Raw genomic sequence first — 17,352 nt, forward strand, 5'->3', positions numbered from 1 at the left:
TTTACTCCTAGATCCGTTTATATATATTTTTAACACTCAATCTTAAGGGTCATTCTTATGCTCTATGTCGTGTGAGTTTAAACTCAATGCTTTTCAGTAATTTTTTGTTGAACTTTAAATACTTGAGATATGTTTAACATTATTGTTTTAAACTATAAAGATGGTCTCAGAGTGTGCTGGTAACAAGTCTGCACCGTTTAATAGGGATTCAAATTCCAGCTAGGTTAGACAATAGCTTTAAAATTGGTATTTGTTGTTTCTCTATCAAGCACTCAGCAATCAAGAACCAACACTTTTCTGTTAAGAGTCAAGTGTATGATAGCTCATCTTTCTACTATTGTAACCTTGTTGGCTCTTATGTAAATAAAACTCAACTCAGTGTGTAGATCTTGAACAAAACAAGATATATTAGCTCTTATGTAAATAAAACTAAACTCAGTGTGTAGATCTGGAACAAAACAAGATATATTCATATCTAATTACCGTTCTGAATATGCATGTAATATTTGCTGTTGGACATTAAGCAACCATCAATTAATAATTGTTTTGTTGTACTTTCATATTCTTTCTTGTTCTAAGATTGAAGAGTTTTCCACTGAAGATTTGCAAAACAAAGATACAATACACTGTTATTAGTATCATACTTTATGCAAGGACATATATTTTAGTTAGTACATGTAATTTAAATCATTGCTTCATGTCAGCCAATTTTAGTAATAAATTACACACCAAATTTAAAAGAATGAATGACGTTGAACTATAATATCCTTTAATCATTTTCTAAAAAAAATAAATTAACAAAACAATTTGATTGTTACATATAAAATATGAAAGCCATAAATAAAACAATTAACTGTATATAACCATGATCCAGTCATCTACAGGGAAATGCACCAAATCTTCACAATAAATAAATATATACTCAAAACTGAAACAATGCAACACAAAACAGAAGTCTCAATATCTTACTGTTTAAGCTTTTTATGGTTATTTCTTAAATGCATGTATTCATTTTAAAAACAACCGGACAAAGGTATTGTTTTGCTTTAACTATATTTCTTTTCAAAATATAGAATTTATTAACTTATATAATTGATATTGGTGTTGAATGCCTTTTTCTTCACATTATTTTATTATAACATTTCTAATAGATTAACATGTAGAGAAAATAACTAATTACTTAAAGAGGCCTTACCTACATACACAGTTAATAACTAATTACTTAAAGAGGCCTTACCTACATACACAGTTAATAACTAATTACTTAAAGAGGCCTTACCTACATACACAGTTAATAACTAATTACTTAAAAAGGCCTTACCTACATACACAGTTAATATATAGATAAAACTTAAAGAGGCCTTACCTACATACACAGTGAATACATAGATAAAATTTAAAGAGGCCTTACCTACATACACAGTTAATACATACATAAAAGCACAAGTCACATTTACATTTTTATATCTGGAATATCCTTAAGTGATGAGCAAGACCAATTGTGTTACCTTAAGATTTATATATCCTAATACTCTTCAGATAGCACAGCAGAATACACCTAATTTATATTTCTTAAGTTTTGTGTTGAAGCTATTTGCTTTACATATAGAATATATCTAGTTTCTCATTTTTATGTACCTAAACATATCTCTAGGTAGATTATATTTGCTATACAGTAAACACTATGTTTTACTTAGACACAGCTTAAAATATGATGCAGTCATCTCCTTAGTATTAGTATTATACTACAAAACTATAAAGCAGCATTTTCAGAATTTTTATATGGCAAAAATATTTTATAAAACCTTACATGTGATTTTATAACAGGTATATCCAGCTGATGACCCCAGTAATTAAATTTAAACTGTTTTAAAGGTATGAATTGAGTACTTCAGCGACTCAGAGCTATGAATTATTGTTTATGATGACAAACATCCTAACAAATAACAACAAAAGACAGTAAACATCTACTGAGATATCATAGTTGTAAAATGTCTAAATTTAAAGGAAGGATTAAAACATTTAACACAAGGAAAATATTGTTTTTACTATTTAGCAGTAACAATAGCCTTGATTAATTCAAATCATTTCATATTTAGTAATGTACATCACTCATAACAAATTTCACACAATCAGAAAAGATTCCCCAACAGATACACTATATAATACATGATTGACTTCATTACCACATTATGTATTATAAGAATTGACATTGTCACCAATAGGTTTACATTATAAGAAATTGACATTGTCATCAATAGTTATGCATCACATCACATCAAAGGAATTGTTATTATCACAAATGATAGGAATTTACATTATCACCAATGGATACAAGTAATACACATATAGATAGGAATTGATATTTTCACCTATGGATACATATACTCTGGATTCACATTAAATTCTGGTGGATACCAATTTTAGTGGATTGAGGAAAATTGGATATTTGATTTCATGGTTTTGCATAAGGTTGCATACAAGCATATCGAAAATGTGTACTTCGTTGAACATTTAAATTTGCTGTTTATCTTCACCCACAAAATCAACAAAAATTGGTATCTCTTACATAATAATAAATCCACAGTAATAGGAATAGACATTTTACCAATATATATGTACAACTCATAGGAAGACGAGTATTATTTTACAATGCCATTGTCATACAAAAGTTTTAAGCAGAGGTATTGCACATTACATATTTATAAAGTTAGCGTTGTAGTATTCATAAAGTAAGCATCTCAGTATTCATAAAGTAAGTGTCTCAGTATTCATAAAGTAAGCTCATGGCTTCAGCTGCAGCAGCTCTAACACTGGGTGATTGGTCTTTTAACAGAATAATCAGGGCTGAAAGTAGAAATATTATTATAATTCATAAATGAAGCTTGGCTAATCTTAATGATGCCAACATCAATGGAATGTAAATTGGATATGTCTAGCTTCTATAACCAAATGATGAAGACTAAACAAAAATTGAGCACATATGTTTGGGGCAGAAAATTGGTGAAACCTGAGATATACTACTCCTACATCTATGCTCCATTTGATTCTTTTTTATAATTATTTTCTTATATAATAATAAATCATTATAAAATGACTCTTGTTTGTTGACAAATTTACTAGGCAGATAACTTAACTCTTTATCTACCACAGACGGATATATACGTGGTAATTAACACCGTTTAATTCGTAGTGACTGATAAATCCGCTTGCTGGGTCACCTGTGTATTCGCAGAGACTGATCTATCCGCTGTAAACAATGCATGCCCAGTCGCGTTGACGGATATTCCCGTAAAATATACCAAATGAACCAATCAAATTCGGTTTTACAAATGAATAAGCTTTCAATTGGTATATTCCTTTTCATTGAAAGGTAATATGTTTACATTAAAATACATTGTTTTTAACACATGTTTTCGTTTGAGAATTGCGATTGAAACAATGGCCAATCAATGGGCTTCATTCTTCGAATCGGAGGAAGAAGATGAAGGGTTTTAGTGTTTTAAGCAGTCCGATATAGATGAAAGTGAAGTTTGAAGTGTCGGCAGTGATATCAGTTATCCTAAAATAGCTAATTAGTGAACATAATTGGATCAAAATCAGAAATATAAAAATTCAAACAATTGAGAATTAAATACATTTTTTATTTTTAATTTCTATACAGTAATTGCTTAATAATTTCATATTTAATTGCACCCCGGTAAAAATTATCACACTGCAAATTATCTCTGGTAGTTAACCTACAATCAGCTGCAGTAGCTAACCAATAAGATGTGTGTAGTAGTGAACTGTATGATCGCTTGTGGTAGATAAGAAGTTAACAGTGACTGATCCAGAAATGTTCATAAACTTTACAAAAAATGAACAGAATGCATGGTTGAATATCATTTCAGTTTCCATTTTTGTTTTTATTTATATATGGTCATTTATATGACTTTCTATCACTACCTATAACATTACATACCTGCACAGACATGTTCTTTCTATCACTACCTATAACATTACATACCTGCACAGACATGTTCTTTTGATATGGCCACCTGTTTATCATGTTGTAAATTCCCAAGTAAATACCCTAGAATAGAATTACAATTCAAGTCATATATGATTACCATATTAATGTAGAGTATTCCAAATCAAAATCTATGCTTGCTTCAAATTAATTTATACGTGCAGGATTTAAAAAAGTTCAAGACAAGACTAAAAATATTTTTATACTGTAAAACTCAAACTTATTCTTAACTAGTAGGAAAAATAAACTTCATCTCGCAGTATTGAAGACCTATTGGTGACCTTCTGCTGTTGTCTGTTCTATGGTCGGGTTGTTGTCTCTTTGACACATTCCCCATTTCCATTCTCAATTTTATCATGTTTAAATGTCTTAATCAAATAACTTTGGCCCTATCAACCTACCTGTAAATAATGCTGCGTTACACTTAATTTCTGACCACATACTTTTATAGAATGATATACAGCCCATTACGTAGAAATTCACTTTGTCTGGGAAGTCTTGTATCTGAAAATCGACATAAACACTTTTATAGAATGATATACAGCCCATTACATAGAAATTCACTTTGTCTGGGAAGTCTTGTATCTGAACATAAACAATCAGAGAGCATTAACATCACTTCGAATATTTACAAGTCGTGTTTTTAATAATTTATATTACATTTTTATAAGGAAAATCATGAAGTTTTCTCAGTTCCCTCTAATATGCATCACTGAAATTTCAAAAGATATATCTCATGTTTTTATTTTAAGTGTCAATCAATGTACTTTAAACTATTTGTAGTTTGTATGAGACCATTATAAAAGTTTAATAAAATAATTAATGCAGATACTTTTTTTTGTAAAAAGAAATGCGTAAAGTCATAGCTCAGAAAAATATTTTGTTACACTTCTTTGATGAAATATAAATTGATACATAAATAAGTTTTATCATAAACAAATAATTTGAATACTTACAATACATTTTGCTAAATCATTCATAAACTCCCCATAAATAAGATTAGCATCTTCCAGTAGATATTTCTGGAATTTATTATTAATAGCCTCTGACTCTAGCAGTGGTCCTAAGAGACGCAATGAAAACTTGCAAGCCTGAAATAAAGTTAAACATTCATTTGATACTTGGTTTACTATTTTAGTTTGTGAAAATGTTATATGCATAGTAAAGAGGAAACAATTTATATGATAAATCAGCTAGTATGATTTAATAGGAGAGTGGACATTGAGAATGGAGTACAAAAAACAAGGGTGATTTGGATTGACCTGAATACGAAATTTAGCATTGAATTAACTCACCTACCAATTCTATCAAGTGTTTTTCAATGGAGGGAGAATATTACTCCCTTAAAAGGTACTCTTTGATTTTCTGGTCTGATAACACATTAATGAACAAAGATTTATGAGTTGACATGTCATACAAAATTTTAGTTAGGAATAAATTTTGCAGGAATGACTTAAAAAGGATATGTTGAAAATGTCTTGTCTTTCATATAAGTCACAATCTAAATATAGTTGCTTATATAAAATTGTATCCTAAAATACTTTATTTACCTTTTTTACTTCCTGTTCTGGATCATTTAGATGCAGTAATAAACTAACAAAGTTACTGTGTATTTGTTCTAAAAATGGAGCTTTAGATGGACCATCTCCAAACCTTGATAAATTACCAAACAAAATAAATGCCTGAGCTCGAACAGCAGGTCGATCCTAGAAGAGAAACACAATATGCTCTGTTAAATACACATACAAAAATCAAATTGAGTTCAAGGTCAAAGGCATAATGTTACCTAATAACTTTTTATTCAAAACAAAATATATTCATTGTTTCTGTAAATTCAGAACTCATTGCATGCATTTCTGATTTCTATTTTGTCATTTTAGACTAAAATATGATTTTAATTTCTCTTGTCAAATTACTGATCTTAAAGAGTGAGTTATAACAAAAGGACATTAAACAACCCACCTTTTCAAAGCAAGGTCTAATTCTGAGTGAAACATTAATGAGTATTGCTCTGATGTGACTCTCATCTATCTCTGACAGAATCTTTGACAGTCCAGACATGGCCTCTGTGGTGATGAGATCCTCAGGGTCCTCTTTGTCGTCCATACCGGCCATCATAGCTGATAGAACTGTCGTGGAGTATTGCTGTACCTGATATTAATAAACAAAATAGTTCATTCTTTTCTGTTCATAATGAGAGACAAGATATTTTTATTTTTATTGAAATAAATGTCTGTAATGAAAAATTACATTGGGTAGAATGGAGTTCTTGGAATATCATACCCATAGTTTGCACTTTCAAAAATTTCGGCATTTACCTATTAAATACTTAAAATAACATATTTGTAAAGTTTGTATTTACTGTTCATGCAGGACATCTGTTGATCCTACTGCTTGTAAGTTTGCAGAGAAATTCTGATGGTGTTACTACAAGCATAATTTTTACTTCTTTTTTTAGAATGTATCAGCTGCGAAAACACGGTCAAGGCTATTGTATATATTACTTGGTGATGAAAATTGTGATTATGGTCAGGGTATTTTATAACAAGAATTTAGTCTGGACCTGCATTGTTGCATGCAATTGGTTTTCCATGTACGATGATTGTTATAAAATTTCAAACAATCAGTAAACAGAAAGTAGCTGTAAGGTAAAAATTGCCTGCAAGCTACAACTGAATCTGCACTGTACTCTTCCATAGAAAAATCAATCTATTTCTACACAAGGTCTTTAGGACAAACAGAATGGTGTATGGAGTCAAGCACTTATTAGACCTCCTTTGCCATTGAAACATGGAGAAGGACAATTGACCATTGATTTAAAAGCATGGGAAAGACCTGGGGTGAAATGGAAAAGATTGCATTTCACAACTCAGGTAAACATTACTGGCCACATTTCCCAGCCCTCAGGTAACAATGCCACAGCCTTACCTGTTGTTTCTCATCACTAGCCACATTTCCCAGCCCTCAGGTAACAATGCCACAGCCTTACCTGTTGTTTCTCATTACTGGCCACATTTCCCAGGCCTCTGATACACAACATTCTAACCATGTGAGAAGAATCTACAAGTCTTCCCAGTAAACTGTTCATCACCATTTCTATCATGTCGTCATTACCAGCACATTTCAGATTTATCAACTACAAGTAAATAATGTACAATGTTTTTAATAAAATTCTTATCTAAATACTTTTGAAAGGGTTTGAAATGAAAATTTGTAGTATTAAAGTAATTCAAAATGAAAATTCTTAAAAGCAAAAATGTATGAGTAAAGTCAAATTATTTTTTAATACCTGAAATTGTTAAAATGTCTTGCTGTAAGGTATGGACACTAATAAAGACCTTGTGGCATTAGCCCATTTACTGTAAATTCAGAAATTATTGCATGCATTTATTATTGGAATTTTGTAATTTAAACAGTTACCTAAAATGTGATTTAATTTTTTGGGGGATATTGAGAAATATCATGATTAATTCATATAAAAAATTTCCAAATGTGAGTTAAAATTATTGCGATTATAACCCTGTTGCATTTTGTGCCATAATAAAAACAAAGCAATAATTTCTTAATTTACAGTATTATATTAATTTAATTTACACTATTTCAACAGACTATTTTGATATGTGTCCTTTCTATTATACTATATTCAATTACCTCTGAAAAGAACGCAGCCACTGTAACTCTCTGAGGGTCGTACAAACTTGACAAGCCTGAAGCAAGAGATGTAACTATCTTTGATATGTACGGTCCTCCTACTGCGCTTTCTACTAAATATCTGGAGAAGAAAATGGATTTGAAAATTACCCTTAGGGATACAGTCATATACTATCAATTATTAGTACTCAAATATTTTTAACCTTAACTTGTAATACAATGTATCTCATATAATATTTACACTGTGATGCACAAAAAATAATAAATTTCTCATTTAATCAACAGTAGGATTTTATACATTCAATACTGTGGATTCATATATATTCATTGGATACCAATTTTCGTGGATTTCGTGGGTACAGGGTAACCATGAATTTAAATATTCAACGAATTGCAAATTTTCTAAAGGAATGTATGCAGACTTTGCCAAAACAATGAAATTAAATATCCACGAATATGCAAGTTTTTCTCAAACCACAAAAATTGGTACATTTGTACCATCAAAAATAAATGAATCCACAGTATACACTTAGTTGGGACACCAAGTAATTTTACTTGCATATTCTATTTTCAACATAAAAACTCCTCCTTGGTTTAAATCAAGAATGGACTATACAACACAATACCTGAACAAAATGTTGTGAAATAAAACAGTTACCTGCATAATATGGTGACACTTTCAGGATATCTTTCTTCATCTTCAAACATTTCCCAGCAATCTTCTTTGTCAAGTCCCTCTATAATGTCCTCTGACTTTGACCTCTGTAGAAATGACCTAAATGCCTCTACAGCTGCCCTGCATATTAAAATTGTACACACTACTTTAATTTTAGTGTCAATGAGATTAAAGTGATCTGTTGTATCTAAATGGAATAAAAATATTGAATTTCAGCATTTACAGTTCTTTACAAAAGCTTTGTGTTCCAATCCATTACTATTTCAGTAATGTACATGAAAGTCTTTATTTACAAATGAAAATTACCCCATATGAGTTAAAACCTAAGAACAGAAAGACTTGTAAAAAGGGAACTCAACGTACATGTATTTACTTATTGAAAATGCAAGGTAATATCTAAACTATACATTAGCATAAGAAATATTTAACTTAAAAGAGGGAGGTAAAGGGTTATTTTTGTGCAACATGTTTTGCCATTTTTATTTTACATGCAGCCGTGAAAAAGGTTCTTTATTCACCATGTTTCGGGAATTTGGTAAAAAGATCAACAAGCAAGAAATTACTTATTCATTCATCTTGAAATGGCAATTTTATTTTGCGTTCTTCCGTGCAAATAAACCCCCTTTACAACTCTCTTAAAACAGGAAACAGGAATGTTTTACTTACAGACTAGGAACTGGAACTTTAGACGATGGAGGTGGAACAGATTTCTTCTTTTCTTTTGGTTTACTTTCCTTTTCCTCCTAAAAACAGAAGTCAGACACTAATAAAAAGGATTCAATTGACATTTTATTATATTTCAAACTGATAAACACATTTTTATTGTCAACTTATTAATGTTGAACATCAAGCCATTGATATTATATACATAATCATTAACTAAAACTTACCAGTAAAAAAACAAATGTTTCAGAGTTTAACATACAAAATGAAAGCTTGACCATTGTTGAAGATTGTATACAGTTTTCTTGATTTTTTAAAATATGAGTTGTTAAGTTTCTGTCTCAATGAAATTTATCCAGTACTAGTATATCCTGTTATAGTTTTCTAGTGTAGAATCTGAATGTGTTTGTATACCAACAATAAATAAAATTATGTCTTTGGTTATGCTATCGTTGTTTTTATTGCACTTATAAACAAAGAATTTGTCACAATTGCACAAAAAAAAGAACCGACTAAAAGTTGCAGATTTTATCATGCTCAGCATTAATCAAATCATAATTCAAAGTTACAAACAACAGGAAGTAAGTGACTGTTATATCAGAAAAAAAAACCTAACATTAAGACCCACGACTGCCAATCTGCTGACTTCATAAGAAGTTATACACCTTATCGCTAATCCCGGCTGACCCGGCCGCTTGAACTTTTGATGCATACAACAATCACTTTTCCATTGTGGCGTCAGATATTTTGTTTTATGACGTCAAATTTTTACGGGAACCTGTGTGATATCCAGTAATGGCGGACAAATAGCGATAAGGTGTATTCTATTCAAAGGTACCTGAGATATTGTGCAGAAATTTTATAAATTCATTCAACATTTTGAAATTTTTTGGATGATCAAACCAAGGGAAGGCAAGGTAAATGTTATATACTGTGAGTTCATTATTATTCGTTGAATACCAATTTTCATAGATTTCCTGGCAACAGGGGAACCACAAATTTAAATGTTCAACAAATTACAAATTTTCTAAAGGAATGTACACAGACTTTGGAAAAACCAGGAAATCTAATATCCATGAAAATTGGTACCCACAAAAATAAATGAATCCACAGTGAATAGCCCCATTTCTAGAGGGGGTGTAGAAAAAAGCTGCTGATTTGACTTACCACAACAGGTTTTGGAGGCTTACAATCAATAGAAGAACCAATTCTTATAAGTAGTGAAGAAAAAAATCTGTGGTAATTCTTCTTAACCACCTCTTCAGATTCTTCAACATCAAATATAATTTTTAAAGCACAAGTCACCTGCAATAGGAAGAACACTTGTGGAAAAGATGTCATATCTTTAGCATCAAATATAACATTTAAAACACAATTTACCTGCAATAGGAAAAGAAACCTGTTGTATTTATGTGTTACATCTACTACATAATCATACCTGACAACTTTTCAAAATCTGCATGAGGGATTATAAGTTCAAGAGAAACTTCTGCCCCTCTTATATTGCCATACATGTTTTTAATCTACTACTACGTTGTTTGAATGAGTATGTTTCTGTTAAATACCCTTTTAACTCATTTGAATGCCTGATTTTGAGGTGATCAAATTATAAAATAAAGATTTTCAAAATTCAGGTCAAGACCTCTCATGGGAGATATCCCCCATGATTCAGGTTTATTGAACAATTTACGAGGAAATGCAATCAAATATCAGAATGTATTAGCATAATTTAACATTGATTACAGTTTACATTTCCATAACAACAATGTAGATATTGATTTTTATGTCACATAAAAAGACTTTTCTTATGTATGATGAATTTTGTATAAAGACAAACAGAATAACGGCTAGTACTAATTGTGAAACTCCAGCAATGATTCAACTTAGAGCTATTGTTTTTGTGTAACCACTGTATCAGAATAAACTAAGCTTATAGCCCTAGAATAACAACAATAACTCAAGGATACAGCAAAATACCATACAAATAAGGGTTTAATAAACTCTATAACAAAACAAAAACTTACAGCTAAAGGTGTTTGTGTTGCAATTTTTATTGTTCTGTCTCCATCTTTCTTTTCTTCATATGGTAATTGTCTCGCCAGCATGTCCAACATCTGATCAGTGAAACCAGACGTTAGCATGGCATCCTGGGATAGAATTTGCCATATTGCTACTATATTACTGAAATTACATGTTAACAGTTGTTTTATACTGTGGAATCATTACTGAGTTACTGTAAATTTCCATTTTCCAGAGAAGCTGCTGATTGGTAGATATTCAACTTTATGGTTTTAATTTTTGTTCTATGAAAGGTACAGAAAATTTGCATTCAAATTAATTTGATATTAAAAAATGTCAATGGAATTGTTATTTTGAATTCAAGCAGTCAGATTTAAAAGGTTTAGATGACTGAGCAACGATTAAAATTCATGTTTCAGATAAGCAACAAATGTATGACTAGGCAGTTGGAGTGTTGGTACAGTTTAAAATCACTTTTAAGATAATGTGCAATTGAGACCTTACCTATCATAAGGTAGTGGATAACTCAGTAAAGCCTTTAATACATTAGTGAGATGATGTGACGACAATGTTCTGACAGATCTTAGTGTACCAGTTCTGGTTTGATCAAACTCAATCTGACCTAACTTATCATGAAGATAACCGATAATAGTAGAGACCTGCAAAGAAAAAAAAGTTTTAAAACAATATTTTTAGATTTAACATTAAATTAATAGAAAAAACAAAGGATTTGAGATATCCATCCATGACACAAAATAAGTACATACACATAAAAAAAAAACACAAAAAAAGCAAAGAACAGTGCTTTCATTGCACACTTTTTAACTAGTAACAATTTTGTATTTTACTAATACAAATAATATGCAGAAACTTTTTAAAAATAGTTTTGTAATTTCTTTTTAAAATTATGTTCATTTTCTGAAGAAAAAATCTGTAACCAGATGCTCTGCAGGGCGCAGCTTTATATGACCGCAGAGGTTGAACCCTGAACAGTTGGGGCAAGTATGGACACAACACTCAAGCTGGATTCAGCTCTAAATTTGGATTGTGATTAAATAGTTGACACAGCATAGGTTCTGTTTTTTAGTCCCTAATTCCTAAACTGTTGGGACCTCAATTCCCAAAATCAATCCCAACCTTTTTTTTGTGGTCCTATACTTTGTGTTTAAATTTCATTGATTTCTATTTACATATACTAAAGTTATTGTGTGAAAACCAAGAATAATGCTTATTTGGGCCCTTTTTTGACCCCTTATTCCTAAACTGTTAGGACCAAAACTCCCAAAATCAATCCCAACTTTCTTTTTGTGGTCATGAACCTTGTGTTTAAATTTCATAGATTTTTATTCACTTAAACTAAAGTTACAGTGCGAAAACCAAAAGTATTTGGACGACAACGACACTGACACCAACGTGTGATATCCAATATACGACCAAAAAGTTTCAATTTTTGCGGTCGTATAAAAATGGCAATAGTAAGGTGCTTTTTTACATTTATTCAAACTGAAATAAACTAAAATCATGTGTATGTTTTTGCTCAATTTCTCGGTTATCAAAGATAAATTTCACCTTAATGAATTAACTGAAAAATATTACATGTTGTCCATAAGTCAAGTTAATGAAAGTATATGTATATGAATCATGATAGAAAAGGGGAGATAACTTGGTAATTTCAAGCCACATATAAATACCTCTTGTTATTTTAACCTTCTTATAAGATCTAACAGTAAAAGATAACAAATTTCACTAACTTTCAACCTTTGATAAAAATTCTCTTTTCGTCATCACGATTGATGTCTGCCATTTGACGGCTAATTTTGCATTTAGATGAAAAGTGACTTCTAATATGCTAAAGTTTCTCCTATATAAGGTTCTTATACCCTTGAGTCACCTTAACTGACAAAACATTTAAGAACTTGTGATACTTGTTCACAAAAAAAAACTGCAATTCAAAGAATTACCACAAATACTTATTTTAGTTGAATTGTAAACAGTAGTTTCCTTTTCAAGTCAAGATCATTCCTTTTTGTAAACATTTTTTTTTTACCTAGCCCTTACTAAAATTCACCTATATTGCAAGGCCAGATATCCTCTGTTAAAAAGATTGTCTATGTGAGGATGTCATCTTTATGTAAACGGGTAATTTTCTTCATTTTTTGGTGACATTCTGTCAAGCTTTATTCATTGTTGTATTAGTGACACACAAGTGAGAGGTTTAGCTAGCTTTAAAACCAGGTTTAATCCACCATTTTCTACATAATAAAAGGCTGTACCAAGTCAGGATTATGATAGTTGTTGTCCATTTGTTTGAGCTTTTGATTTTGCCATTTGATCAGGGACTTTCTGTTTTGAATTTTCCTTGGAGTTTAGTTTTTTTTTGTTATTTTACTTTTTACACTACATACCTGTTTTGATACTTCGTTGCCTCTAGCTTTAAGAATACCATTTAGTACAACACAGGCCCCAGATGAACTGTGTGACTGGGGATCTAAAAGCCCTTCTTGTAAAACATCTAAAAATTCTATCAGTTGACCACTTGGTAACTTTTTAGCAATCACCTAAAAATAAATAAAACATGAATGAATGTGTTGTCTTACTCAGCATACTCTCGCTATTAATTAAAAGTTTCAGAAAACAGGATGTAATAGTCAAAATTTTAAAAAAACAAAAGAATCACAGATTAAAATTCACAACTGTCAAATAATTTCGAAATAGGAAGTTGTTCTGTTCTGGGAACAATATATCATACATTTCCATGTTATTTTCCTTCATTTTAGTTCCTCAATGACTTATATTTATTTACCTTGGCAAGGTCGTTTATAACACTGAATAAAACATTTGGATCATCTTTCTCTAGCCGTTCTTTAAGTGTACACAAAGCATCAATCATCTGATCTGGCTGGTCCATTGAATTACCTGAAATATAACAAAAATATCAAAATACAAATCATAATATTTTAAATGTCCCACATCCCATTCCATTCTTTTTATATAAGAAATTTGATATATTCTAATTCCTTAAATTTTATGTCTACAGCTTTTTTTGCCCCACATAGGAGCATTATGTTTTTTTTATTCTGGGCATTAGTTTGTTTCTTCATTTATTCTTCTGTTCAGCTTCAGGTTAACGTTTTTGGACTTTTTTGGTTAAGTTGAGATCCAATTAACTTGAAACTTAGTACATATGTTCCTTAATATATGATTTTTCTTATTTTAATGCCAAATTCGAATTTTGACCCCAAATATAATGATCCACTGAAATGAAAGTGTGAATGGGGTATCCATGTACTATGGAAACATATATATATTTTTTTTTAATCTAACCTTTAATGATATTCACCCATGTTGCAAATTATATCAGACTAAAAGTTTTAGGTTTTGATAATCTAAATATTTTGTAGAAATCTATTTTATGCAAATAACTTTTGTTGTGATAACAACAATTAATAAAAATTATGTTCCATAAAATATCAGAGATTGTCAAGTTTGGTCTATTCTTTCATTTTACCTGCTATTTTTGAAGCAATCCTAAGTGTACACTGAACACAGTCCATAGCCATCTGTCTAACTCTTATATTGGGATCTGTACATCTTGGGACTAGCTTGGCAAGGATGACACATTCAGTGGGGAAATCTGTTATATTCTGAAAGAAAGGTTATTATTTCATGTAAAAAAGGTTGAATTATTTTGATTTTACCTTCATTATTGTGTCAATGCCACATGACAGTTATATATGAAGTTAGTTGTAGTTAACAGTAAATGCCAGCTTCTTCTTCTTTCATAGTTCCCTCCTGTTTAGGAGCACTCCATATATAATACAGTATAACATTGAAGAATGCACATTTAAATCTCTCCAGCCATTCTTAAACATGATTTCAAGTTTTCTGCAGTAGCCTTTGTGATTGTGTTTGACAGATTTGCTGTAAATCAAGGTTTTTCTTACTATATTTAGAGACCTGGGAGAATCCTTTATACTGCTATATTTTATTTTTTTCAATTTTCAAATTAAGGTTTCAGGATGAAAAATTTAGAAGAATCAATTTCTTACCATTCAAATGGGTACACCATGGTAACAGTCACATTTAGAACAAACAATGCTACTTACATTTGAACTCGGTTCCATATTTTCTAATAAAAAGTTTTCTACAATAAGAAGTGTTGTTAAACTCCTTTCTCGCTCATACTCTTCAATAGAAAGAAACCATTTACTCAGTTGCTGAAATAAGAATAAGAATAAGAACAAGAATAAAAATAAGAATAAGAATAAGAATATTTATTATTCCAATCAAGGGCCCTTGATGGGCAGCATAACATGTCCACATAAAACAATACATCATGATTTGTTACAGAAAACATTTTTATATATTGAAATGAAACATTAAAAAGGTTCAGGCAAATGTTATTATCTACATTTTATAAAAATTGATTGATAATATAAGAATGAATCCTACAAAAATCTTGCTTTATTTTTTTTTTTTAATCAATAAGCACATGAATTTCTTTGGAATATTAAAGTGTGTTTCTGATTTTTTTATATATCAAACATAATTGACTTTCAGTCATTAAACATTACTCAGTACACAGTGCTCGTACAAAATTTGTGCTCAAAATCCAGTACTTTGAATGGTTGATTTCTGAGTCTGAGTACAATTATCATGCTCAAATTATTTTAGACTGCAAGGCAGAATTGACAGAAAAGTAGTTCTCACCTTGAAAATAGTATTTAGTCCATTAGGAGTGAGATCTTTGAGGAGTATTTCTTTAAGTAAGTCATGTAAAGCATCAAATGTTGCTGACATCAGCACTTCAGCTTCTAACGTCTTGTCATACGATTCTTCCTTCCCCTTCTTTGACACAGGTATTCCACCAAGTGGCAGTGGATATATACAGTCTATACTGGTTTTCACAAGATCAAGTTCTTCTGCCTCGTTTAAACGGGGATCCAGTTTACTCATTTAGTTAAGAAATTTTTTGTGTATAAGTCGTGTAATTTCATGGTTGAAAGATTTTTATGCATGATTTTAGGTAAATTAGAGAATTTGTTTTATGAGTGATTCCAAGGATCTTCCATTTTTTATTTTCAGTAATTTGATAAGAACTGCTGATTCAAGCTTCTTGCTATTTGCAATAGTGTAAAAAATGATGAAATCGTGCACAGAAGACTAAGTTTATGATATATAGATATGAGTGCCAATGAGACAACTCTCCATCCAAGTATACATGACATAATTAGATATCAAATGAAAGCTTTCTTCTTTGATTACAGATATTCTTTAATAAGCTAATTCTGTATGCATATGCCATCTTTTAGTCTTGACATAACATCATAAGGTCAAGGTTTACATTTTCAGTTTATACACAAACAGTCTATAGAAAATTTGTTGCTTGTAGTTTCTTTCTAAGAGTTTTAAAAAGTCTACATCTTTATTAAGTTTCTATCATTATATATGATATTCAATGTCAAAATACTGTTTCATTTCTCTTAATGATTAATATATATTTGTTTTTAGGTTTAAGATGAGACAAGCAACAGAAGTAACTATTTCTATAAGGATACACTAATGTTGAACAAGCATTCATTGCTAAAGCTCTTGTTTCATTGGTTAATGATGTTGTACTCTCCATCTGCATATAACTCTACAATATTCAATCATAAAATCATCATTGGAAGTCACATGATATGAGCTGCGTCTCATAGAAATTGACCTTATGCAAATCAATATAAGTACATCTATTTACTCATTTTTGGTGGAAAAATCTCTATGCAAAGTCTTTTACTGTTTGAAAATTGAAGTGATATACAGTGGCAGATTGAGGGGGAGGGTTCCGTGGGTTGGAAACCCCCACTTTTTTTTTACAATCAAAGCATTTAAATTGGGACATTTAGTTAGAACCCCCCTTTGTCCTGGGTTGGGACACCCCCCCCCCCCCCCCCCCCCCCCCCCCCTTTATAAAATGGTTGGATCCGACCCTGATATACATAAAATAAGAACCTTATACAAAATATACCAACAATCATCTTATTTCGTATTTTGAATGTTCAAAACTCAATCAAAGTCTTATCAATAAACATGTATTCATGCATTTACATAAGGTTCATTTTTATCTGATACAGCTCATATGGTTTCATCAAAAATTGTTATATTTATCCTTATTTCTATATATTCTGTATGAAACATAAATATTTAGATAATGAATAGTGAATTACTACAAATAGAGTTAAACATTTTTCTAACTTATACAACAATGTAGTTAAAAATCCTTTTTGTAATATTTCATTTTGAAAAAAATTCATGTGTTTCTGCAGCTGATAACTGTTATTTTTATGGA

General features: G+C 30.6%; 1 protein-coding gene across 7 annotated transcripts in view; it reads right to left on the minus strand.

The window, feature by feature from the left end:
- Window positions 1–752: 752 nt before the first annotated feature.
- Window positions 753–17,352, minus strand: part of LOC139525598 (maestro heat-like repeat-containing protein family member 1) — a 39,997-nt gene continuing 23,397 nt past the window's right edge. For 4 of the 7 annotated variants that reach the window (XM_071321097.1, XM_071321096.1, XM_071321094.1 and 1 more), the window contains 20 exons: window positions 16,580–16,659; window positions 15,732–15,972; window positions 15,128–15,238; window positions 14,530–14,665; window positions 13,825–13,937; window positions 13,427–13,579; window positions 11,526–11,680; window positions 11,027–11,183; window positions 10,170–10,307; window positions 9,006–9,082; window positions 8,322–8,459; window positions 7,664–7,784; window positions 7,002–7,148; window positions 5,975–6,163; window positions 5,563–5,718; window positions 4,969–5,103; window positions 4,414–4,516; window positions 4,010–4,075; window positions 1,322–2,847; window positions 753–1,279 (listed from right to left, as the gene is read on the minus strand). In XM_071321097.1, the coding sequence (XP_071177198.1) occupies window positions 2,765–2,847; window positions 4,010–4,075; window positions 4,414–4,516; window positions 4,969–5,103; window positions 5,563–5,718; window positions 5,975–6,163; window positions 7,002–7,148; window positions 7,664–7,784; window positions 8,322–8,459; window positions 9,006–9,082; window positions 10,170–10,307; window positions 11,027–11,183; window positions 11,526–11,680; window positions 13,427–13,579; window positions 13,825–13,937; window positions 14,530–14,665; window positions 15,128–15,238; window positions 15,732–15,972; window positions 16,580–16,659 (2,499 nt within the window). In that variant the 3' untranslated portion in view covers window positions 753–1,279; window positions 1,322–2,764. The remainder of the gene's footprint in view (window positions 1,280–1,321; window positions 2,848–4,009; window positions 4,076–4,413; window positions 4,517–4,968; window positions 5,104–5,562; window positions 5,719–5,974; window positions 6,164–7,001; window positions 7,149–7,663; window positions 7,785–8,321; window positions 8,460–9,005; window positions 9,083–10,169; window positions 10,308–11,026; window positions 11,184–11,525; window positions 11,681–13,426; window positions 13,580–13,824; window positions 13,938–14,529; window positions 14,666–15,127; window positions 15,239–15,731; window positions 15,973–16,579; window positions 16,660–17,352) is intronic. The other 3 variants (XM_071321099.1, XM_071321093.1, XM_071321098.1) reach the window with 2 other exon arrangements.

The sequence above is a fragment of the Mytilus edulis genome, chromosome 5 (assembly GCF_963676685.1).
Source record: "Mytilus edulis chromosome 5, xbMytEdul2.2, whole genome shotgun sequence".
NCBI classification, from domain to species: Eukaryota; Metazoa; Mollusca; class Bivalvia; order Mytilida; family Mytilidae; genus Mytilus; species Mytilus edulis.